This window comes from Equus quagga, chromosome 15 (assembly GCF_021613505.1).
Source record: "Equus quagga isolate Etosha38 chromosome 15, UCLA_HA_Equagga_1.0, whole genome shotgun sequence".
Classification (NCBI taxonomy): Eukaryota; Metazoa; Chordata; class Mammalia; order Perissodactyla; family Equidae; genus Equus; species Equus quagga.
This window is the reverse complement of record NC_060281.1, coordinates 3,061,105-3,082,827: the sequence shown is the minus strand read 5'-3', so window position 1 is coordinate 3,082,827 and position 21,723 is coordinate 3,061,105. Positions and strand designations below refer to the sequence as shown.

At 37.4% G+C, this 21,723-nt stretch overlaps 1 protein-coding gene across 5 annotated transcripts in view; it reads left to right on the top strand.

The window, feature by feature from the left end:
* Positions 1-21,723, top strand: part of ADGRB3 (adhesion G protein-coupled receptor B3) — a 643,872-nt gene that overhangs the window by 570,623 nt on the left and 51,526 nt on the right. For all 5 annotated transcript variants that reach the window (XM_046638989.1, XM_046638988.1, XM_046638987.1 and 2 more), the window contains 2 exons: positions 16,368-16,518; positions 19,221-19,290. In XM_046638989.1, coding sequence (XP_046494945.1) covers positions 16,368-16,518; positions 19,221-19,290 — 221 coding nt within the window. The remainder of the gene's footprint in view (positions 1-16,367; positions 16,519-19,220; positions 19,291-21,723) is intronic.

The following is a 21,723-nucleotide window of genomic DNA, read 5'->3' as shown; positions in this document are numbered from 1 at the left end:
GATTGATTTCAGAGCTTGACAAATTAGTATAATTTATTCCAGTTGGTTCACAAATTACATTTACTCAAGCACAGTATATAATATTTTATCAATTAGCAGCATGATAATACGTGTCTGTCTGTTATATACTGATACCAAATGTAACATTCAGGCTTAACTTTGGCTCTGAGTTATGGAAAACTCAAAACAAAAGTGATGTAAAAAAGAAAAGTTTATTTTATGTTCACATAAATGTAGGCAGCTCCATGATCATTAGGGACCCATTTCTTTCTGACTTTTTTCTGCTGTATTAAACTTGCAATTTCCACTTCAGTGTCCAAGATAGCTGCTCCAGCTCCAGCCATCATGTAAAATTCCATCTGACAATAAAGAGGAAAAGGGAAAGAAAAGGATATTTTCCAAAGTTTCCCATGGTGTTCTTGCTTGTTCTTGGCAAGAATCTAATCCTATGACCTTAAAAGAAAGGATGGGAAGTTCGGTTTTTATTCTGCAGTCCTGTGTGTCCAGGTATTATTTTGTTAAGACTCTGTTATGAGGACAAGTAGCAAATAAGTATTAGGGGAAGCTAGTCATCTCTACAGCATCAGTGATGGAGAGCGCCTCATACTTAATCACCACTAAGCAATAGCATGTATATGCAGGACAAAATCTCCTTCGAAGTCATTTGTAACAAAGCTATTTTCTTAATTTTTTCATACAACAGATATGTACTGGATAAATTCTATGTGCACGTATGCCACTGGACATAAAAAAGGAAAACAAATCCCTGACCCTTAGGAGCTAAAATCTGTGAAATAAGCATAAAAATAGGAGCTTCCAACAGATAATGTGATAACACAAGAGAAAGTGATTTTGAATTCATGGAAGGAAAAAGAAAGGTGTTGTATTGTTCTGAGATGCAGTCATTGTTTGCTGTAGTCATGCATTAAATGGGATCCTAGAAACCTGAAAGAATGTGTGTTCCTCTCAAAGTGCTTCGTTTACTATAAGAGCATATTTCCTGCATTGAGAGGCTGTCATTGAGACCTGAGTATGAATCATAATCTGATTTCTCTTAGAAACATACACTTGGCGTCTTCATTGAATTCAATGAGATAAATAAGTAGGTACTTAGAAAAGACAGATATTATTTATATAATATTAGCTTGATTTGAAATGACTCCATTATTTATGGAGCATTTGGTTCGTTGAACCAAGTGGATTCTGCACCAAAGCTCTCTTCCTTGTGGAATCCTGGCGTTGAGACATTGTGGTCAAAGGAGGAGGACAGACGCTGGATGCAATCGGATTCTCTTTCTTCTCTCTTTCCTGTTCCAAGACTGACTCTGACTGCTGCCACGCCTCCCCTCAGGAGGCAAAACTGTGCAGAAGAGCAGGAGGCAAGGGTGGGGGCTGAGCGAGAGGAGCAGTTTCACCCTTGTGAAATGAGGAGAATGAAATTATAGCTCTCTGGAGAAGACTGGGAACACATTTCAGCTCCTTCCCCACGCTCCTCCCTCTCCCCCTCAACCTCCCCGCTCTCTGCCTCTCTCCACACCACTGCTGTTCCGGGGGTGAAAATGGAGGGAGTTTCTCAGCACATCCACATGACTTTAAGCTGTATAATTTAAAGTCATGATATAAGAATAAAAGCCTCCACTTAAAATATTTGCTAAGATCTATTTTTGACTTAATGGTCTTTTGCATTTCGCTTCTCTTTTGCTTTTTGACACTTCTTGCTGTTTTGGTTTTAAATAAAAGTTTTAAATATGATAAAAGGAAATGGTTTGAGGGATAACCTGCCATTCTGAAACCAGAGGAGCTTCATCATAGAGTTTTGGCTCCACCCAGAAACACCGTGATCCAGTTGTCCCCATTTCTAAACGAAGTTTGAGGTTATTGTGTAATATACTGCTAATTTTTTAATATTCTGAAAATAAAGCAAAATAATGTTTTACTTCCCTCCTCTTTTCAATCAACTTTTTGCTAATGTTATTTAAGCTCCAGATTTAAAAGTGAATTGTACTAATAAAAATTAGCTATAATCTGTCTTGATAAAAAAATGAAGTAATTTTAGGAATCTGACTGTTTTATACAAAAAAACAATGTAAATTCAGAATTTGAAGTGTCCTTATCATCTTGACTTTACTCATTCCAGTAATCTGTTTTAAACACATGCATATGTCATAACTGCTTGCAGATGTGTTTTTGTACTTACATGATTTTTATTGTTTTATGTTCTTCTGTAAAATGTTTATAACTTGCCTAATATGGGATTTCCCATATACTGGATACTCAGTAAATATATTGGCCCTGAATTCTTCAGTGACAAAACCCATTAAGACATGGTAAAAAAAAAAAAAAATCATCTAGGGTTTGCCTGGGCCGAGCTAGTCTTTCCCAGTAAATGAATGTCTTCCAAAAAGGTCTTGAGAGTCATTACTTGGAAAAGTAATGGTACTCAAAATAGCTTATTTTGCCATCGTTATTTTTGTCCAGTCTGGATAACAGTACTCTGACTATAGTCGTCTGTCCCACCTGCTGAGGAACTGAGATCTTAGCCTGGCGGGTTCCAAACGTTTGAATGTGTTTGTTTATTAAAAGATAAGAAGCAGCTGGAGACACATCTTCAACCTTGCTTCTGAATAAGGGATTTGCTACCATGTGATTTCAGCATTTCCCAACCGATGGACTGAAATCTTGTTTCGTTCTTGGCAACAGCTTGAACTGTTTTCATAGAGCTGGTTTATGACTTCTCAAGGCACAGGAGCAAGGAGTGTGTCAAGAGAAGACAAAGGGAGAAGAAAATAGAGCTGTGTTCCAGATGGTCCATTGAAAATGGAACTCAGAGAAAACCCCAAACAGAAAAACAGCAAAATCAGTATGTCTCTTCTTCTTCAGGGGACTGGAACACATGGTTTCAGAGTTGGAGAGGGTCTATGATAAAGGTCTTCGGTTTTCCAGCGGTAATGAGCTAATAGATGTGTAGTCACTTGGTTCAGCAGAGGTTTCAGTGCTGCCTGGCACGCCCGCGTTATCTGGCTTTCCAGTTCTCAGCAAAGAGAATTTCTAGCCTGTCCATATGTACTCAGACCTCTTTAGCTTTAGTAGCAGACTCAACTCCTACTCCAGAGAATTTGGTAATTGAGAGGAATTAACTTAGCTTCCCACCACAAAATATGCTACCTCATCTACGTTTTCACCCAGTCTTATTTCCTTGATACCTGTTTTAAATCAAGAGAGGACACTCTTCTTACCAAAGGCCAGTTCTTCTCATGTGCTTTAGGTTTCGTTTCTATCAGATTTCTTCTCAACTTGATACAATCAGTTCTCTTCATTTACAGTTTCTCTCGCTGTTTGATTCTTCCCTTAACATTTAAACATACTTTAGTATTTTTCATTGTAAAAATATATCTCAAATCCACAACTCCTTCTAATAATTATAAATGTACTGATAACTGCAACTCATATTTACTTAGCACTTAGTATATGCCAGACATATTCTAAGACCCTTCTTTTCTTGGCTTGTTGAGGGGAGGGAGCAGGGACATCTTGCCAAACTTAGCTATGGAGCTTCTACTTTACTCTTGCCAAAGCAGGTGGGGCCGGCAGAAGGGTGGTCTCTCCATAGAAATCTCACTCTGTCACCAATACTTCAGGAGAGACTGAGTGATGGCTCCATCTAGGGTTGTGGAAATAGAGAGCTCAGTGAAGGCAATGTATCATTATTAGATATAATCAAATAGGAATTGGTAATTGATTGGTTATGGAGGAATTACAAGGATGACATCTAGGTTTCTGCTTGAGAATGATGATGTTCTTTTGCCAATAGCAAACACAAAAGGAGGAGCTGGCTTAGGGAAAAGGGTAAAGAGTTCATTTTTAGATATGCTGAACTTGAAATATCTGGGGTTGGGTGGCTCAAAGATAAGTAAATAGGGATTTGAAACGTGAGCACAATGGAACCATCCAGTCTCAAAGCTGAAACTGGTACTTTGGAGAAGTTCTTTGAGATCTCCACAAATCATCATACCCAGAGTCCCATAACTGGCCCAGTGATTGCACTTAGCACCATTCAGCTGTGGTGGTGCTTCAACATCAGGCATTTTCCCTCCGGTGTCTGGAGAAGTCCAGGAGACAGGATCAGATGATAGCCTGCCTTCTTTTTGAACACCATCAAGGACAGCATTACTCTGGTTTTGCTCTTTTGTTTTTTTTCCACACCTTTTGTTGTTAGCAATTTGATTCTCTTTTCATAGCAGGTTCTATAAAGAAGTCTATCGGTTCTAATGACATTCTAAATTAAACTATGAATGCATGGCGGAGAGTTCCATTTTTGTTACTCTTTCTAGAACTTTAGGAACTGGCTAAGCCTAGGTAAGTTACTATAATGGGTTGAGAATTTGCATGAATAGTCATTATTGTTAATACTTTTTAGAGCCCACCAAGAACTAAGCACTTCATATTTATTATATGGAATTTTAAGGTAACCCTATGTAGCAGACATTTTCACTCCCATCTGACAGCTGAAGGGTTGAGACTGTGAAAAGTTGAGTCATTTATGCAAGGTCACACGTCTGGTAGCTTCAGTTGCCAAGAGTCAGTCCAGGACTCAGTGGCAGACTGTGAACTGGATGCACAGTAGAACCACCTGGGGAGCCTTAAGGACTCTAATGCCCAGGCCACACCCCAGGCGGATTACTTCAGAACCTTAGGGGCTAGGACTAGATCTTAAGGCTAGCATTAGCCTTAGGGGCTAGTAATAGATCCATAGTTTTTAAAGGTCCCCAGGTGAGACCACTGTGCAGCCAAGGTTGAGAGATACTAGCCCACCTCTAAAACCTAGGACATTGTCATACCAGGCTACCTCTGAATCCAGATTTTCATTCCACATTGAAATAGTCTTGTGACACCAAGTGGACTGTTGAGTAAACTTGATAAACAGAATAAATAAATGTCTTCTTGATATAAAAGTGTTATCTTCCTCAGGCTTCCAAGTTACCGAAGAAATATTTTCAAAGTAGAAACTCCAGCAACAGGGCTGCAGAGTTGGGTTTGCTCCACTCACTGCAAGTTGAAGGTGACTTTCTGTGTTACTGTCCTCCTAGGCACTGTACATGGTGCCTGCTGACACCAGGAGAGACACACCCGGCGACAGATGGTTTCCTCTACAGATAGAGAGCACAGTGTAAACCGATTCCTAGAGGTATCTTAGAACTTAGAACACATTTTGAAGTTTCTAAATAATTGGTAAAGCTTTAGTTGAACTCTTGGCCTTATTTAGCAAGTGACTTAATTATATTTCATTCTGAATAAAATTGTTATTTCCTAAGCCTGGAGATAACAGTATGTAATGAAGCATCTGCTGTGTATGATGTACAACTGTTTGGATTCCCAAAGGACACATTCCAAAGAATCAGATTTTCCTGCTATGTGTGACAAACTTTCCAAGGTCTTCAAATTATGAACATGTTTTCTGCAAGGTACATATTTTTGACATCTGTGGAACAGATTTTTATCTCTGGTGACATCTCTCTAGCGTGTATCTTCTCTTTAATAGTGCTGCTTTATTTTAATATGGAATTCTAAAAATCTGGTGTTTGAGGTAGTCATATTTAGGAACTGCTTGTATCATTCCTGCACTCATTAACTATTTCATAGCATGAATGACTTTGTGTTAGCAATATCTTCTTTTTTTCAAAAATTTTTTCGAAAACGGTGGATCAGAGAGAGAATGCTGTTTCCTCCCCATAGTTTTGTGCCAGAGCTTTTCAGTAAGGATTGCAAATTGTGTTTAATGCTGAACCAGGTGGTTTCAAGAGAGACCTAAAGCCCATCGTATGTCTGCTATTGATACTGTCCGTTATATCCAGTGGGAGGGAGGCACAGGTGAAGTGTTTGGGTCTATGAGAGACACGTGTCATTTGTTTATAAATGACACACTCTTGATGTAGCGTATCACAGCAGCTGTGGAAGGAAGGAGGTTGAATTAAGTGACATTAACAGAAAGCTTGTGATTGAATCCTTAACACCATAAAACATTTAATTTGGTGTCGTGAAACGATGAAGCTTACGGTCCCAATGCCCACTGGGTTTCAGGATCCATGTCATCGGGGTTGACATGCTCTATCCAGACAACCTCAGAGGACATTTGCACATGTGCAGTTGGAATCTACATAACCAACACTGAACTTTGCATGGTGCATTCTTCTGTTTTAGTTGGTAGTGATTTGGACGATAAGGACTAGTCATTTGACATCATTTTTTGTTTGTTTATCATAACATCTGTTTACCATCCATGCACTTTTATTTCAAAAAGAATGTGTGGTAGCTCAAAAGGATACGGTATAACCCTATAAATATAAATATTAGCAAAACCGGGGTCTTCCCCAGCACAAGGCAACAACATATTGTAGTGAAGAGCATGCACTTCTTCTCTTGCCAGCTCTGTGGCTTCAGACAAGTTGTTTAACCTCTCTGAGCTTTATTCCTCATTTATAAAGCATTTACCCTGTAGCGTTGCTGCTAAATTGATGTTTAAGGCAGGGTAGGGGCTTGATGGGTTTATCTCATCATCTTTTAAACGTAGTCAAACACCTTCAAATACGTTTGTTTTGCCAAATACAAGTCAATTCATGTACTGACTAAGCTTTTAATTATGATCTTATTGTTAACAGTTATCATTTATTGAGCGATTATCTATGTGACATTATGTTATCTTTGTGCAAAGCTCTTTTTATCCATTGTCTTATTTTACCCTCATGATAATTCATTTTTAGAATTATCATGTAAGAACTACTGTTTTCTGAATAATGGAAATAGGCAGTCGTTAACAGAGCCTTTAAGGGCCTGTCTTTGAAATCACTATGGTTACAAACCAGAAATTCTCCCCATAGCATCATTCGTATGTAAAGAGTTGCAGGTGCGTCCCAGAAGTATATTGTATGTGTCTTGTACATGTTTTATTCCATGTGAATAGCAAGATATACATATTTCTAATTTATTTGTTATGGATAAATCAGCATGTGCATGGAGGAAATTATTTAAATAATTTAAATAAGAATTTCTTCACGTGGAGGAATTATTTCAGTTTAAGATTGTTGAAATGTGACAATAATTGCAATAATTCTTAACTTCTCCGAAAATACTGCAATTGAAATATGCAGATATTGATACTATTTAAGAGTTTCTAAATATTGTACTGAAGTACTTAATTTCAATATTCTGTTTCTCACATTTCCAGCAAAACAAGCTTCTCTATATTTTATATTCCGTGGAGGTTTTTTATATCATAGATCTCTCATCAAAAGCATTTTTTCTTTTGCTCTTTGAAATATTTACAAAGTAGGTGTCTATGATTGCTTAGTTTTAAATGCTGACACCCTTTCTCTTATTTATTTGAATGTTGAAAATAAGGTAAACATAGTAACTTGTTCTTGTAATTCTTGAAAATCTGCCAAATGGAAGGAGTAAATAATTATAGTTCACACTTTAAGAAAGTCATCACTGTAAGAATTAATATTTTTCAAATTGAAATTAAAGAATCATTAAGGCTTGAAATAAATTAGTAAAACAGACATCTTTGATAAACTTTATAAGAAATAGGAAACATAGGCAACCTTAGAAATGGAAAAACTGTATTTCTTAAAACTTACAAGAACATTATATACAATTGTTTATTAAGACATTGGAAAATACAAATGAAATGGCTAATTTCCTGGGAAAACCTAAATTGGCAAAATTAATTCAAGAAGCAGTGAATAGCCCAACAAGATCCTTAATTAGAGAAATTCATGATATTATAAAATTTTAGAGCTAGGGAAGCTTTTAAAGATCATAGGGTGAGAAATCTCAGGGTTGGCCCGGTGGTGCAGTGGTTACATTCACGTGTTCTGCTTTGGCAGCCTAGAGTTCACGGGTTCAGATTCCAGGAGAGGACCCTCACACTGCTCATCAAGCCGTTCTGTGGCAATGTCCCACATACAAAATAGAGGAAGATTGGCACAGATGTTAGCTCAGGGCCAATCTTCCTCACAAAAAAAAAACCCCACCCCTCGTAATTAATAAGTGAGAATGTTGAGGTCCAAAGTTTTTGTGGCAAACTAAAAGAATTCTATTCATTAGCTTTGGAAATTAGGAAGTCATAGGTGATTCCTGTGGGAGGGGAATTCAGGGGAGATGCTAGATGGCAAGAAGAAAGTATGTGAGCTTAACCTTTCAAGAAATTGGGCCACAACTGGAAAGGGAAAGAACAACCCAAAGAGAACCACAAATAAACCAGTAAAAAGGAGTCTGATTGGTTGGTTGGTTGGTTGGTTGGTTGAAGATAGAGATTTCAAACAGATTTGTGGACTAAGAGATTATTTATATAGGAACTAATTAAAGGAGGAGAGTATAGAGTTGACCAAATATGGGACGGAGAGTAGTTAACTATGTATCAAGCTCTTTATGTGTATCATGCCATTTAATCTTTACAACAATGCTATGAGGTAGGTGCTGTTATTATCCTCATTTTTACAGTGAGGAAATCAAGGCACAGAGATTTTAAGTAACAACCAGTAAACGGAGCAGTCAGTGTGAACACACAGTGTGACTCTAGGGACTTGCGGCTTGGGTCCACTGCCCCATCTCCTGGAAGAAGGGTTTGCTTTGGAGAGGAGGAGGGGGTGGATGAAGTTAGGGGGAAATTTCAAGGTGAGGGGCAAAGGGAATATGAAGATAGCGATAATACAGATGGTCTGTACCTCATCAGTAGTGTTAAAGGCAGGGTCCTCTGATATAAGAGAGCAAGGAGGACAGCTGGAGTCTAAGAAGGAGGAAGAAGATTGTGAGAATTAGACTATGAATGAGCAAAATATTGTCAGAAGGCAGTGTGAAGTGGCTAAGGAAGTGCACATGCTCTGGGTCAGAGCCAGTGCTTAACCCCTGCTCCGTGCTCATTAACCGTGAGACATGGCCGAGTTACTTAGTTTCTCCAGGTCCTCCTGTGCAAAACAGGGATGGTGACCATCTGACTACTTGTAATTCTGTTTTATATCATTAGGAAAACCTCTATCCTGCTTTCTTCTCTTTTTAGACTGTCTGGATTATTCCTTGTGTCTGATTTTCTCTATGGCTCAGAATTGGCTTGTCAAACTAAAAAAAGAAAAAAATTAAGATTTGATGGGAATCGCACTGAATATATTGATCAGTTTGGGGAAGATGGACACAATGTATTTTCCATTTATTCATGCCTTGTTTTGTGTCCTTCAATTAGATGTTACAATTTTCTACATGAACCCTCCCACAGTTTTGTTAAATGTGTGTGCGATGTTTTATAGTTTTTGTTGTTATTATGAAGAGGACCTTTTCTTTCATCTGATAATCTTTCCCTACTGATTTTGTTTTATAGGTACAGTTTCTTTTCTCAGTTTCTGAAGAACTTAATTAGCTTTTGAAGCTTTTATTTTTCTGTTACCCCTATTGTCTCTCCCCATTCCCCACTTTTTCTTTTTCTTTGCTTGGCTTTTTCTCTTTTTTCCATGTTGAAAGATTTTCTCAGTTATTTGATTATCCTTGACTTCGTATTCACATATAAAAGCAAGGCCCTAAAAAGTGACTTGAAGCTCTGCATGGGTAGATGGACTTATTGAAAGGTGGATTTCACAGTATGTCAATCAAGGATGAGCCAGTGGATGAAGATTTTCCCCTCAGGGGAGAATTTCAATCTCTGACCCGCTGGCATCCTGGGAGTAGAAGTGGGAGGGAAATGTGGGGCGGGCCATATGGTTTAATACATACGTGGTGTCTGCCTTGTGCACCTGCCCACTGCTGAGACTGGTGCCTGAATTCAGAGCCCAATCCATTCATTTTTTTCAGAGACTGTCCTTGCCTGTGCTGGTGCTGGGCTGAGCTGAGTTAGGAAGGAAATAGAGTTTTAGCTTCCTTCAGCATCTTCTGAATTTGTCAACACCTTGAGTTCACTGTTGCCTACTGCAGAACAGAATAGGCTACTGGCTTAATAACTTGTTCATTTTAACATGGTTTGGGAGGGAGAAGAGGGAGAAATCTGTCATGATTAGTTAGAAATTTTGTATTACTTATTGTTAATGTATAGGAAAATTAGTTTTGTATATTGATTTCATGTACAGGAAATGTAATTTTTGTATGTCAATCTTGTATCTAGCCACCTCATCGATTCTTATTTTTAATAGTTTAAAAATCGATCCTCTTGGGTTTTCTGGTAAGGCGATATATATTTCTGCAATGATGACAATATTTTCTCTTCCTGTCTGTTACCGTTTCTTATATTGTTTGGTGAGGACCTCCTATATAATAGAGAAGAGCAGAGGTTGCGGTGGACATACTTGTATTCATGAGCGATGGGGTTGCATCTAATATTTCACTATTAAAATATGATTTTCATCATAAGTTTTGGGGAGATAACCTTTCTTAAATAAGAAGGTTTTCCTCTATTCGTAATTTGCAATGAAGATTTTTTAAAATGATACTTGGGTTTTGCACTTTATTGTAATGTTTCACATTTATTGATATCATATAGTTTCTTTAATCTATTAATATAATAAATTATATGGAGGTCACTTTTAATCTTGAATCATCCTGAATTACTGGACTCCCTCTTACTTGATAGTGATTTATTATCCTTTTACTATATTTCTGGGTTTGATCTTTAACACTTTCATATATATATGTAGATAAGTGGAAGTGGCTTATAGTTTTCTTGTTCATTTTGGTGTCAATATTATACTACTATATATTTATAATTTATAATAAATTATAAATTATAATTTACTAGCCTTGTAAAATGAGTCAGATACTTATAATCTTTTTCTTTGTCCTGGAAATGTTTTATAAAATGGGAATTATATATTCTTTAAGTTTGTTAGAATTTGCCTGTAAATTTTTCTGAAATTTTTGTCATTTTTGAAGGATTATTTCTTCAAATTTACTTTTCAGTTTTATCTAAGATTATGTTTTTATCTCTCAGGCCAGTTTTGATCATTTATGTTTTTTTAGAAGAATGTCCATTTTATATAAGTTTTCAACTTTATGTATGTACAGTAGATGCTATTCTTCTTTATACTTTTAATAACCTTTTTCATACTAATGTTACTTATTTTGCTTTCTCCCACCTTATAAAAAAATCCAAATTGCCAAAAGTTTAGCTGCTTTATTGGCCTTTTAAATCAGCTTGGGCTTTATAGATTAACTTGATGAGTTTTTTTTTTTAATTTTCCATTTTGTTAATTTCTGCTTTTATCTCTATTAAATTTCTTCTTCTGATTTAAGTAGTCCATTTATTTTCATTTTTTATCGTTTTCTATTTAAGGCTTTAACTATACTGAGTACTGTCATAGCAAAACCTCACAAGTTTTGAGATATATATATATATATATATTTCCTTGTTTTTCAGTTCTAAATAGTTTATAATTTAGACTATCTTTAATTTTCTCAATTACTTGAAAGTTTTTCCCATAAAAGGTACAGAATTTTCATTTTGATTTCTAATTTCATTGCATTGCAGTTTGTGAAAATGTCCTATGTATTATAAACTTTCTTGAATTTATTTTATTTTACTTTCTGTCCTCAGACTAGTTAACTTCTATAAATATTTTATTTGTATTTTAAAGAGCTGTATGTGTTCTGTTTCTTATGTATAATGTTGCAAAGAAAGAAGATTAATCACTTTTATTGGTCATATAATGTTCCATATTATTATTTTTTTTCACTTTTTCTGTGACTTTCTGAGAACTGTAGGGTGAGTTTTCATAATAAACTTAGTTTGATGGTCTGTCCTTGTAGTCTTCTCAGTTTGGGTTTCAGATACTTGGAAACATTGTTCTTAGTTCCGTGGAGATGCGTTCCTCTGGGACCTCCGTGCAGCCTGCTCCTTGTGTCAGTATGAAAAGTCCTCCTCCATCTCTTTTAATGCTTTTTTCAGTATTAACATTGTGCCATCTGATTTTTGCATATTAGCATTTGCTTAACATAGCTCTTTTCACCTCTTTTTTCTCAATCTTCCTGTGTCATTGGGTTTGAGGTATGTCTCTTTACATACAAAAAATTTTTGATTTTTTTTAGCCAATATGAAAGTTCTTAACTTTTAACTAGTGAATTTAGAGCATTCCCATTTATTGCGATTTCTCATATGTTTGGGACTATTCTTGTTTTTTTTTTCTATTTATCATATTTTCTAGTTTGTTGTCTCTTTGCCCACCTTTAATTGGACTAAGAGATTTTTTCTTAGTTCTGTTTTTCCTGTGCTATTTTACAAATGTGCTATCTGTTTCTACCTTTTTGTGGTTACCCTAACATTGCTAGCATAACTGTTCAAACACATTTTTCTCCCATCTAGAGTTACTCAGTGTCTCTAATACTCCTGAGAACAATAAAAAGGCTGAGCATGTTTTCCCCTGCTCCCTCTCAACTTTTGTCTCTCTCAACATTTAGTTGTCATTAATATTATTTTGAATTTTATATCCAAGAATTATGTAGAATTTTATATCTATATTTAAAAAATTTAAATATGTATACTTAATTTTTTAAACATTTATTTAGACTTAATATGTTTTATTACTTTCTTTGCTGTCTGTTACTTCGTTTATCTCCTTTTCTCCTCCAGGTTTCTTCTTATTATTGGTTTATATTGTCCAGGGTTCTGTCAGAGAGAAACTTGAGGCAATAAACTTCAAAGCTCCTTTCAATTCTAAAAATGTCTTTATTTCTACCTCTCGCTTGAATAATAGTTTGGCTGGGTGTAGAATTCTGTCTTCAGAGTTATTTTCCTTGCATTGTTGAAGATATTATTCTCCTGTCTTTTTGTAGCCTGGGTTGCTCACAAGGATTCTGATGTCAATTTGATTCTTGTTTCTTTGTAAGTAATTTTTCTTTTGACCCTGACAGCTTTTAAGATTTTCTTTTTATTCTTGGTGTTCACAGATTTCATCACAATCTATCTAGGTGTGTGTGTACCTTTAACTTACCCTTCAGCCAGAGGGTCATTAAAGTTCTGAGAAATTGTCTCAAAATATTTCTTTTAAATGCTGTCCTTTCCCCCAATTTTCTCTATTTTTTTCCTTCTGGAAGTTTTTTAAACAGGTGTACGAACCTCCTGTCATCCCGTCTCGTGACTCTCCTCTTTCCACATCTTCCTCTCTGCTTCCATATCTAGTCTGGGGCTGTGGTCGTCCTTCTTCAGTCTGCCGCCGCTGGGTTCTGTTCTTCAGGCATTTCTGACAGTTTCTAGTCTATCACAGTTTACACGTCTTTCCAGTTATTTAATGAAATCTTTCCTATCATCCCTAAGGATTTGGGGTGAAGGGTGTTCATGAGGGTGATAGGTATAAACAGTGCTCAGTTTGCCAATTCAAATACCTTTTCAAGTTTTGTAGTACTTTTTAACCACACTCATAAGCTTTACTCTAAAGCAGGACCAAATTGAGATGCTAGTGAGTGTCATGTTGAAATGCTGAGCTGTGAGGACCTGGCTACTGTGGGAGTCAAGAGCAGACACACAGAGGCTGGATAAGGAGAAGCTGTAAGACTAGGGGCCATGACAGTGGGTCCAGTGGTAGGAAGACTCAGGTGACAAGATATGAATCTGTTTACAGAAAAGGATAATCGGAGTTTGAGATTTATAAGGAAAAAAATCCCCAGCACTGAGGGGATCCGAGGGATGGTTGATCTTTGAGGATTGCTGATGCAAGACTGAGGTTACGTGGGAGGAGAGATTGAAGAATCCTGAGCTACAAATGTTAGAATGGCCAACCTTGTGGAAAGTGATGTGACAAATGTGGAAAATAACAGAGTTCATTTGAAAATTGCTATTTACAAAAGTTGTATTTTAAAAAGACAGCTTAGCAAACATCAGTAGAAATCAGTGTGTGTTCTGTGATGTGGAGTGTCTGATTTTATGCTGATTCTTCACACAATGATGAAAGAAAATGTATCTCCATCTCTCTCTTTCTCAGGATCATAGGTTTTGCTGTAGTCTTCATACAAGATTACTTTTGTGACTTCAGACCTCCTTAGTCCGCACATACACGTTCCTTAGGTTGAGACAGCTCACCCCATGCTTGGGACACTTTCTGAACAGGGCTGAGTATCCATCTGACCACAGTAGGATGCCGTTGCCCATGGTAGAAGGGCTCACTTCCCCAGTAACTGTACATTTTCCTGCACATGTTGTGGCCCCATGACCATCCAGAGAGACATACATTATTGAAATAAACGTCAGTAGCCCAAAATTATGTGGATTTCAATTTGTATTAGAATAAAGTGAGTATCAGGGAGTCTCAAAGTCACAAACATGGTATAAAGGGAGCAAATTAAAAGTTTCTGTACTGAGACATGGAGCTTCTTATTATTTCTTATAAAATTTCAGCACATCCAGCACTTAGCATTTAACATTTCAACATTTCATATGGTTTTATATTACCCAAATTGATAGTTTAAAAACAGAGAGGGAATACCTTTGCTAGCACATACAGTTGAGATGAGACAAACCGGTGGAAGGAAATGACATGTGAATTAGACAGTGTAACTAGTCTTCGGGTGTAGAATGGAAGAGTTGTCTTTGAAATCCGAATTGGGATTAGGGACTGCGGATCAGGAAGGAACAAAGTAGTCAGCCTAGATATTTAAACCTTAACTGGGAAAAATTCTCAATGTCTCGAGTATGGAGGGAATCACAATTGGTGGAAGCCACTGCATCATGCCCGGCACAGGAGGGAGGGTATGAGGAAGAGGTTCCAGAAATCCATGACTTTCTTGTACTGAAAGCCATATCATCTTTGTAAGAATAAACTAAGTACCAAGTAGATTTAAGCACTATTTACTTAAGTAAGGAATCGCATGCTGCAAAATGACGACACTGCCTTAGTGTTACTTAACACGATGATGGTGATACAGGGGAACCGTCGGGCGTGTGCTGCCTGCCTGCCAGCACTGCTCACCTTCTGTCCATTATCCCTCGTCACTAAAACAACCTGGTGAGGGGCCAGCCCCCTGGCCGAGTGGTTAAGTTCGCGTGCTCCGCTTTGGCGGCCCAGGGTTTTGCTGGTTCGGATCCTGGGTGTGGACATGGCACCGCTCATCAGGCCACGTTGAGGCGGCGTCCCACATGCCACAACTAGAAGGACCCACAACTAAAACATACAACTATGTACTGGGGGGATTGGGGGAGAAAAAGCAATAAGAATATTTTTAAAAGATTGGCAACAGTTGTTAGCTCAGGTGCCAATCTTAAAAAAAAAAAAAAAGCAACCTGGTGAGATAAACATGGTAAAGTTCTTTTTATAGGATTAAAAGAACTGGAAAGCTAAACTAACATCTGGTGAATTTCAACCGAATAAACAAATAAAGTGAATAATTTGGGCCAAAGTTTAAAAAAGATATTCTGCTTTGGAGTGGAGGTGGGAGATGGAGTTTGTATTTTTATACCTTTATTATGAGGTTTTTATGATTTTTTTTCCTGGTTCTGTGTTTTGCTCCATTCAGTTTTTGGAAACAGCGAGACTGATACTGACAAAGGAAGAAATGAGTTTGGTTCCTGGTTCTGGTTTATAAAGACTTGCATTTTAACAAGATTTACACAAAGAAATTATACCAACAGTGAACTAAGTAGCAGCCTTTACCAAGATGAAGCTGCTCATCTTTGCAGACGAGTCACAAGTAACTGAGAATTGGCACCTTCAGAGTGATTAAGTTGCATAAAGAAAAGAATCTATGAAATCCTGGCTGTGTCCTGTCGGTGACTCGATTAGCTTTTCAAAACGATTCGATTAGGACCCACAGTGTGCTGTAATAACACAGAGCGCTGTATTAAGTACTTTAAAGTACAGATGTTATTTTCGTTCTAGGCTATTAGCCAAACCTTGTTTTATGCTTTCCTCTTATACCTTAAATATCACACTTGTATAAAAGCAAAGTAATTTTTCCTTTTGAAAGGCTGTTGCAATGTAATCTTGACATCAACACAGATAAAACAACAAAGAGTTATCAGTTAAAAAGAAAGGATGAAGAATGTAGCCAAAAGAATTATGCAAAATGCCTGTAACTTAAATTAAACCAAAGAAAGGACCATTCCCATAATTATGTTTCAAGAAAAAAATTCAAGTAAAGCAGTCATTTTAATCTCCCTTGAGTGTAAATTTACATCCAGGCTTCTCATAAAAAATTGAACACACAAATGGAATTAGGACATATTTTTTTCTCTCATAGATATTGCATACAGCATAAAGACTACAGGGTTTCTATTTCTGTACCTAATTGCTCTGTCACAGGAGAGAGGTAGATATTTGCCATCAAAGCAGTGGGTTGGGGATTAACGATCCTCGGAAGGACACAAGATCCCCCGTAGTCACTGTGGGTCTTTCTTGTTTCCGCAGAGCATCTGTACCACCACCACTGCATTTTTGCACTTTTTCTTCCTGGCTTCATTCTGTTGGGTTTTGACTGAGGCGTGGCAGTCATATATGGCTGTGACTGGAAAAATTAGGACACGGCTTATACGGAAACGCTTTTTGTGCCTTGGATGGGGTAAGCATACTAACACACCTTTTGTGCTCTTGTTAAAGTGACTTTGCACTTACATAATGAGGCTGTGGAGGGTGATTATCTCCAGGCTGCTTTTCCCTATGTCCAACTTGATATGTAGAAGTGGAGACATAAGGGGCTGGTCATTTTTGAACATTCTTTGGACATTTGGAACTTGAAAAAGCAGTACGTACTGCATGACCATGTGCCTGGTCAGTTAACAATCAACAGTGCCTACACGGTGTGAGGTGAGACCTGAGATCTCTATAGGCAGAAAGCAAAGCGTTCTCTGCTAATGTGTTCTGAAAATGCAGAATATCTTAGAATGGTCAGGGCTCAAGGCATGACGTATTAGTCCTGTACACTAGTCGTGTACTCCCTGCAAGAAAACTTTGAGGCATCTGTTCCAAGAAAGCTGAAAACAGTTAAAGACTACAGCTCTTTACGTCACAGGGAGAAGCCATTTAGAGAGTGAATGAAACCTCATGGCTAGTCAGTGGGGGCCTCGAAGGAAAAACAGAGTTGTTGAGAGACTGAGAATTAGTTAATTCTTTGCCAATCTTTATTAGGAAAAGTTTCTCTCAAATTGCCTCATGAAATGGACATCTTGAAGATAGATAGATCCATGCCTTTCATAGGGCTGATTCTAATGTTTAATTAGAATTAATTAGTAAGTTTAGTTTATTTAGAATTAATTAGTTTAATTGATTTAAGAAACTAGTTTTGGAAAAACCCCAGGATTTTGTCATGTTTGCCTTTGAGTTTCAAAAGATTTGCACTAAAAATATCTGGAGAATTTTGGGCCAAATATATAATAAATGCCTAATGTCACAGAAGACTGGAGAACAGGATGCTAGAGGGAAACAGAAAAATCACAAATAAGTGGACTTATTACAATTCCAGAATAATTCATGCTGGAAAAAATAGGATCAAGAACGCTTAAACGTTATCCATCAGGTTTCGTTGAGGAACTGTTATGTCTGACTGATGTCTCAGGGTCTTTGCACAGGCAGATGGGAAGGCCGTTAAGAGGAAACTGGAGCAGGTATTCTGCTTACACTTTCATGAAACTTTTGTCTGGATTTCGTGTCAAAGACTTTCTAAAGTTGGACTGATATTGAATCAGGGACAATTTTGTCATGAATTAATACCATAGGTTCAAGAAATACAGAATGCAAATAAATGAGACTTTTCTTGAAGTTTAAAGAGTGGCGATTTTCACAATTGGTAACTACCTTATTTAACATCGTTACCAAAGTTCTCGAGGAGAGGATTCACAGCTGGTCTACAAGTTTATAGCTACTGTTCAACTACTCTGGTAGCAATAGAGCTCAACCGATGGTGCCAGACTCTCAGGTGGTCTGCGAGGGGGCAGAGTGTGGCATATGAGTTTCGTTATGGCAAAGTGCAACATAATAAATTTGGAATTTTTTAAAATCTAAATTGTATGGAATGAAGACTATTTACCCTTCAGCTATTATCCCGGGGAGAATTTTTTGTTTCTAATTAGCTTGATCTAGCCAATCAAAAAAGTCAACTAACGACAAGCATGAAGAAGGAGGAAGAGAAGAAGGGGAGGAAGGAGAAGGAGAAAAAGGAGGAGGGACATTATGTGTGTGTGTGTGTGTGTGTGTGTGTCTATATATATATATGTAGAGAGAGAGAGAGACCAGTATTTGTTAAATACAGTGTGTCCCTCTGAGATGCTCTCCATAGTTTTTGACATTGAACCTCATGAGGGAATGTTATGTGACTTGAAAAGACTCACAGAAGAGAAGAGCAGGAAGGAGGAAAAATGGTAGGAAGAAAGGAGATGGGTGGAGAGGATGCAAGAAGATAATTAGATGATGGATTTTTCAACCTGAAAAGGCAAACATGATCTTCCTGAAAAGAATACATGACGAAAACTTAAAAAAAAATTTAAACATCATAAATTGAACTGAGCACTATTCACCAAGACGCAGGGAGTTTCCATTGAACTCCGTGCACGGGAGTAAGGTGAGTGTGATTCACAGAAAGCTAAACTTACAGATGTCAGGTCAGAATTGGTGCTGGTATACAGGGACTGAATTCCAAGAGGTACTGAGCAATGCGTGGAGGTCCATGAGAGAAACTGACACATGTTTCTCACCTTCGTTCACGATTGTTAAAGGAAGATAACCAGGGAGCCTCAGAATTAATTCCTTAGGGCCCCTAACCCTGTTGCTACATTCTTGTTATTATGAGTAAATCATAAAGAATTAAGTGATGAGATTTATTTCTATCTTATTATACGCACAACTTCATCTGGATCAACATGTGGCCAACTGAATGTTCCACTTCCGTGATATTCCATCACACCAGAACATCAATTTTTTGCCTTTCTGATTTTATAACTATAAATTTCCTTTATAAGAGTGTAACCCCCTAGGGAAAAAATAGCTTAAAAGATATACTAAATCTCAGTTATTAGTTTCCTTTAAACGCATGTCAAATGTAGTGGTAACCTAGCAACATTGGAGAAGTGCACAGAGTTAAAAACCCAGCTGTAGCTCTGATATTTTTGTACTTGAAGGAAATTTTGTAATGGGAACACACTTTATGAAGTGATTCATCCAAAGGTAGTTCCTCCGATTTAAGCATTCTGAGTTTGTCCTGGCTTTTCTGGAGCCAGCGCACACAGTGGTTAGAGATGAATGTGAAGTGTGACAATGCTTTTCTTGCAGGTTTACCAGCATTAGTAGTGGCCACATCAGTGGGCTTCACCAGGACAAGAGGATATGGCACTGATCATTAGTAAGTCCATCCACAGTGACAAAGCGTGTTTATGATTAAGTAAATCATCAGGTGGGCTTCGTTAGTCTTAGATGGCGCTGCTGAGGCTCCCATTTTGCCATTGAGCCATTAACAGTGGTAGAAATCTCGTGAGGAATGAGGTAAGGTAGCTCAAATGCACAAAGCTTAGGAAGCAAATGCTGCAGCACTGTTCAGAATCCTTGTTTTAATTTCTCATTTCGTAAGACCAGTGTATCTGGTTTTTAAAATATTTCAGTATTTGCTTTGTATGTTCATTCTCAAATGTAATTTTTTAGAACTGGATAAGTCTTGATAAGTTTACCTTTAGAATGTGATTCTGATCTGAGCTTCTCATTTCATTGATGACAAAATATGTTGGTATCAACCAAGTTTTGTCATGTTAGTTCCAGTTTTGTTGCTATGTTAGGGTAATATGTACTAAAACTTACAGATTAGGGGAATCAATAGATTCCACGTTAGAAAATGCCTGGGCTATGGAAGAAATTCAAAGGGAGAAAAAGGGTTATGGGGTCAGCCCATCCTAACCCTAGCTGTAATACTGATAAATTCTACGAGAGAATTTATAAGGAAAGTTTGTATTTACTATTTCAAATGTAAAACAATGCTCTTTCATGTTTTCCTTCCTCTGCTCTTTCAAGTTGAGGAGGCAGTTGAGAAGCGGAGAGAGACATGTGCATCTTATTAGAAGCATACGTTTTAAAGTGAGAGGTTCTGTTTAATTGTCTTTGGGTTTGCTAATTATGCCCTCTGCTGGGTTCATCCAAACTGAGAGTGTGTCAGGAAGCATCACTTCACTTGCTCATCCCAAAGGAACTTCTGAAGAATTTAAAGAACTCCTGTGATCAGAGCACTTGTTTCTCTTATGCAATCTATGTTATCGAGAAAACCATGACATCGTCTGTTGTAGAGTAGTGCTGACACAGCACGATTCCCTTTTAGCTATTACCTTCTACAGTAGTGTGACTTTTTTGGCATAAATCCAGTATTTGAAAGGCACTGTGTTGGGGACATGGAAAGAAGGAGGATTATGGATGATATGGTTCCAACTTTCAAGGAGTTTGTGTTTAAAAGCAAATACAACACAACGAGTAATCTATCAGTTGGAAGATTAACTTACAGAAACATACAGTGAAATTTAGTGGCAGTCTCAGAGTCACGAAACTAAAGTGTTCTCTTCAAACTAAGGGCTTTTTCTCTAGGTATTTTATATTAAAAAAAAAAAGATATTAACTTGTCAACCCCAAAGTGGGAAAGTAGAATTTTATCTGTGCGCTGTTATGGCAAGGAGCAATAACTAAACACAGACTTTGAATACACACACACACACGCTCATGTTATGTATATATTGATGTATGTATTTGTGTGTGTGCATATATATCTAATTACTAGATTAAATATCTTAATTAAGGTATAATTTACACAGACTTTCACCCTATCAAGTGTATAGTTCAGTGAGTTTTAACAAATACATAAGTCGTATAACCAGCACAGCCAATATAGAATCTCTATTCTTAGAAGAGAGAGAGAACAGTTATTATTGGTTGTTAACTTTGGAGGCAGCATGCTCAATCTGCGGACTGAGAAGTAATATCGAAAGGGTCAGATGCCAAAAAGCAGTTGCATGAAATGGTAGGCGTGACCCTGCGTCAGCTGTGATAGAATGATTCCTCATGCTGTCCCTGCTTCCACTCCCCTGGATCGTGCACGTGCAGATGGGCCACCTGGCAAGGCCCCCAGTGCCGGGCCCTGTGCCCTCTTCCTGTTCCTCCTGTGATGGAGGGCGTGTTTCTACCTCCGTGGTTACCCTGTCTCTCGGTGCAACCTGCATCTCTTGGTGGATTTAGGGATGGAAATAAACACAGCTGCACTTAAATTCATTCAAAAGCTTATGTTTAGTGAATTTTCTTAGTAGTCTGGGGAAAAAGTAAAATTAGAAGATAAAAAAGCATGGGAAATGTAGATTATCCATTCCCTGTAATGATGGCTTTTAAACCAGTTCTTCCCAATACCTCAATGGCCTCCGGAAGAACAGGTAAATGGCACATCGAAGACTCTAAAAACACACTCTTCTTGCTTAAAAGTATATTTGAAAAATCCCATAATGGATATAAAGCAGCATTTTACAAAACTTAAGTAATAGTCACCTTTGTACTGAAAATCAATATAAAAACCTCACGGCAAGAGTAATTTGTCTAAAATGTTTTAACTGCCTGAAAATAAGGGCTTATAATAAAAGTTTCTTTTCCTCCAGAGATATATAGCATTTCTCGCTCTAATTTTAGCTTTTTTTCACATCTTCTATGCATTTCTTTAATTACAAAATGTTAAATGTGCCAAAATTCCAAACTTATATGCATAATCTGAGTTATTAATTTCTATCTGCCGCTTCAGTGGTTTAACACGTATCCCTAA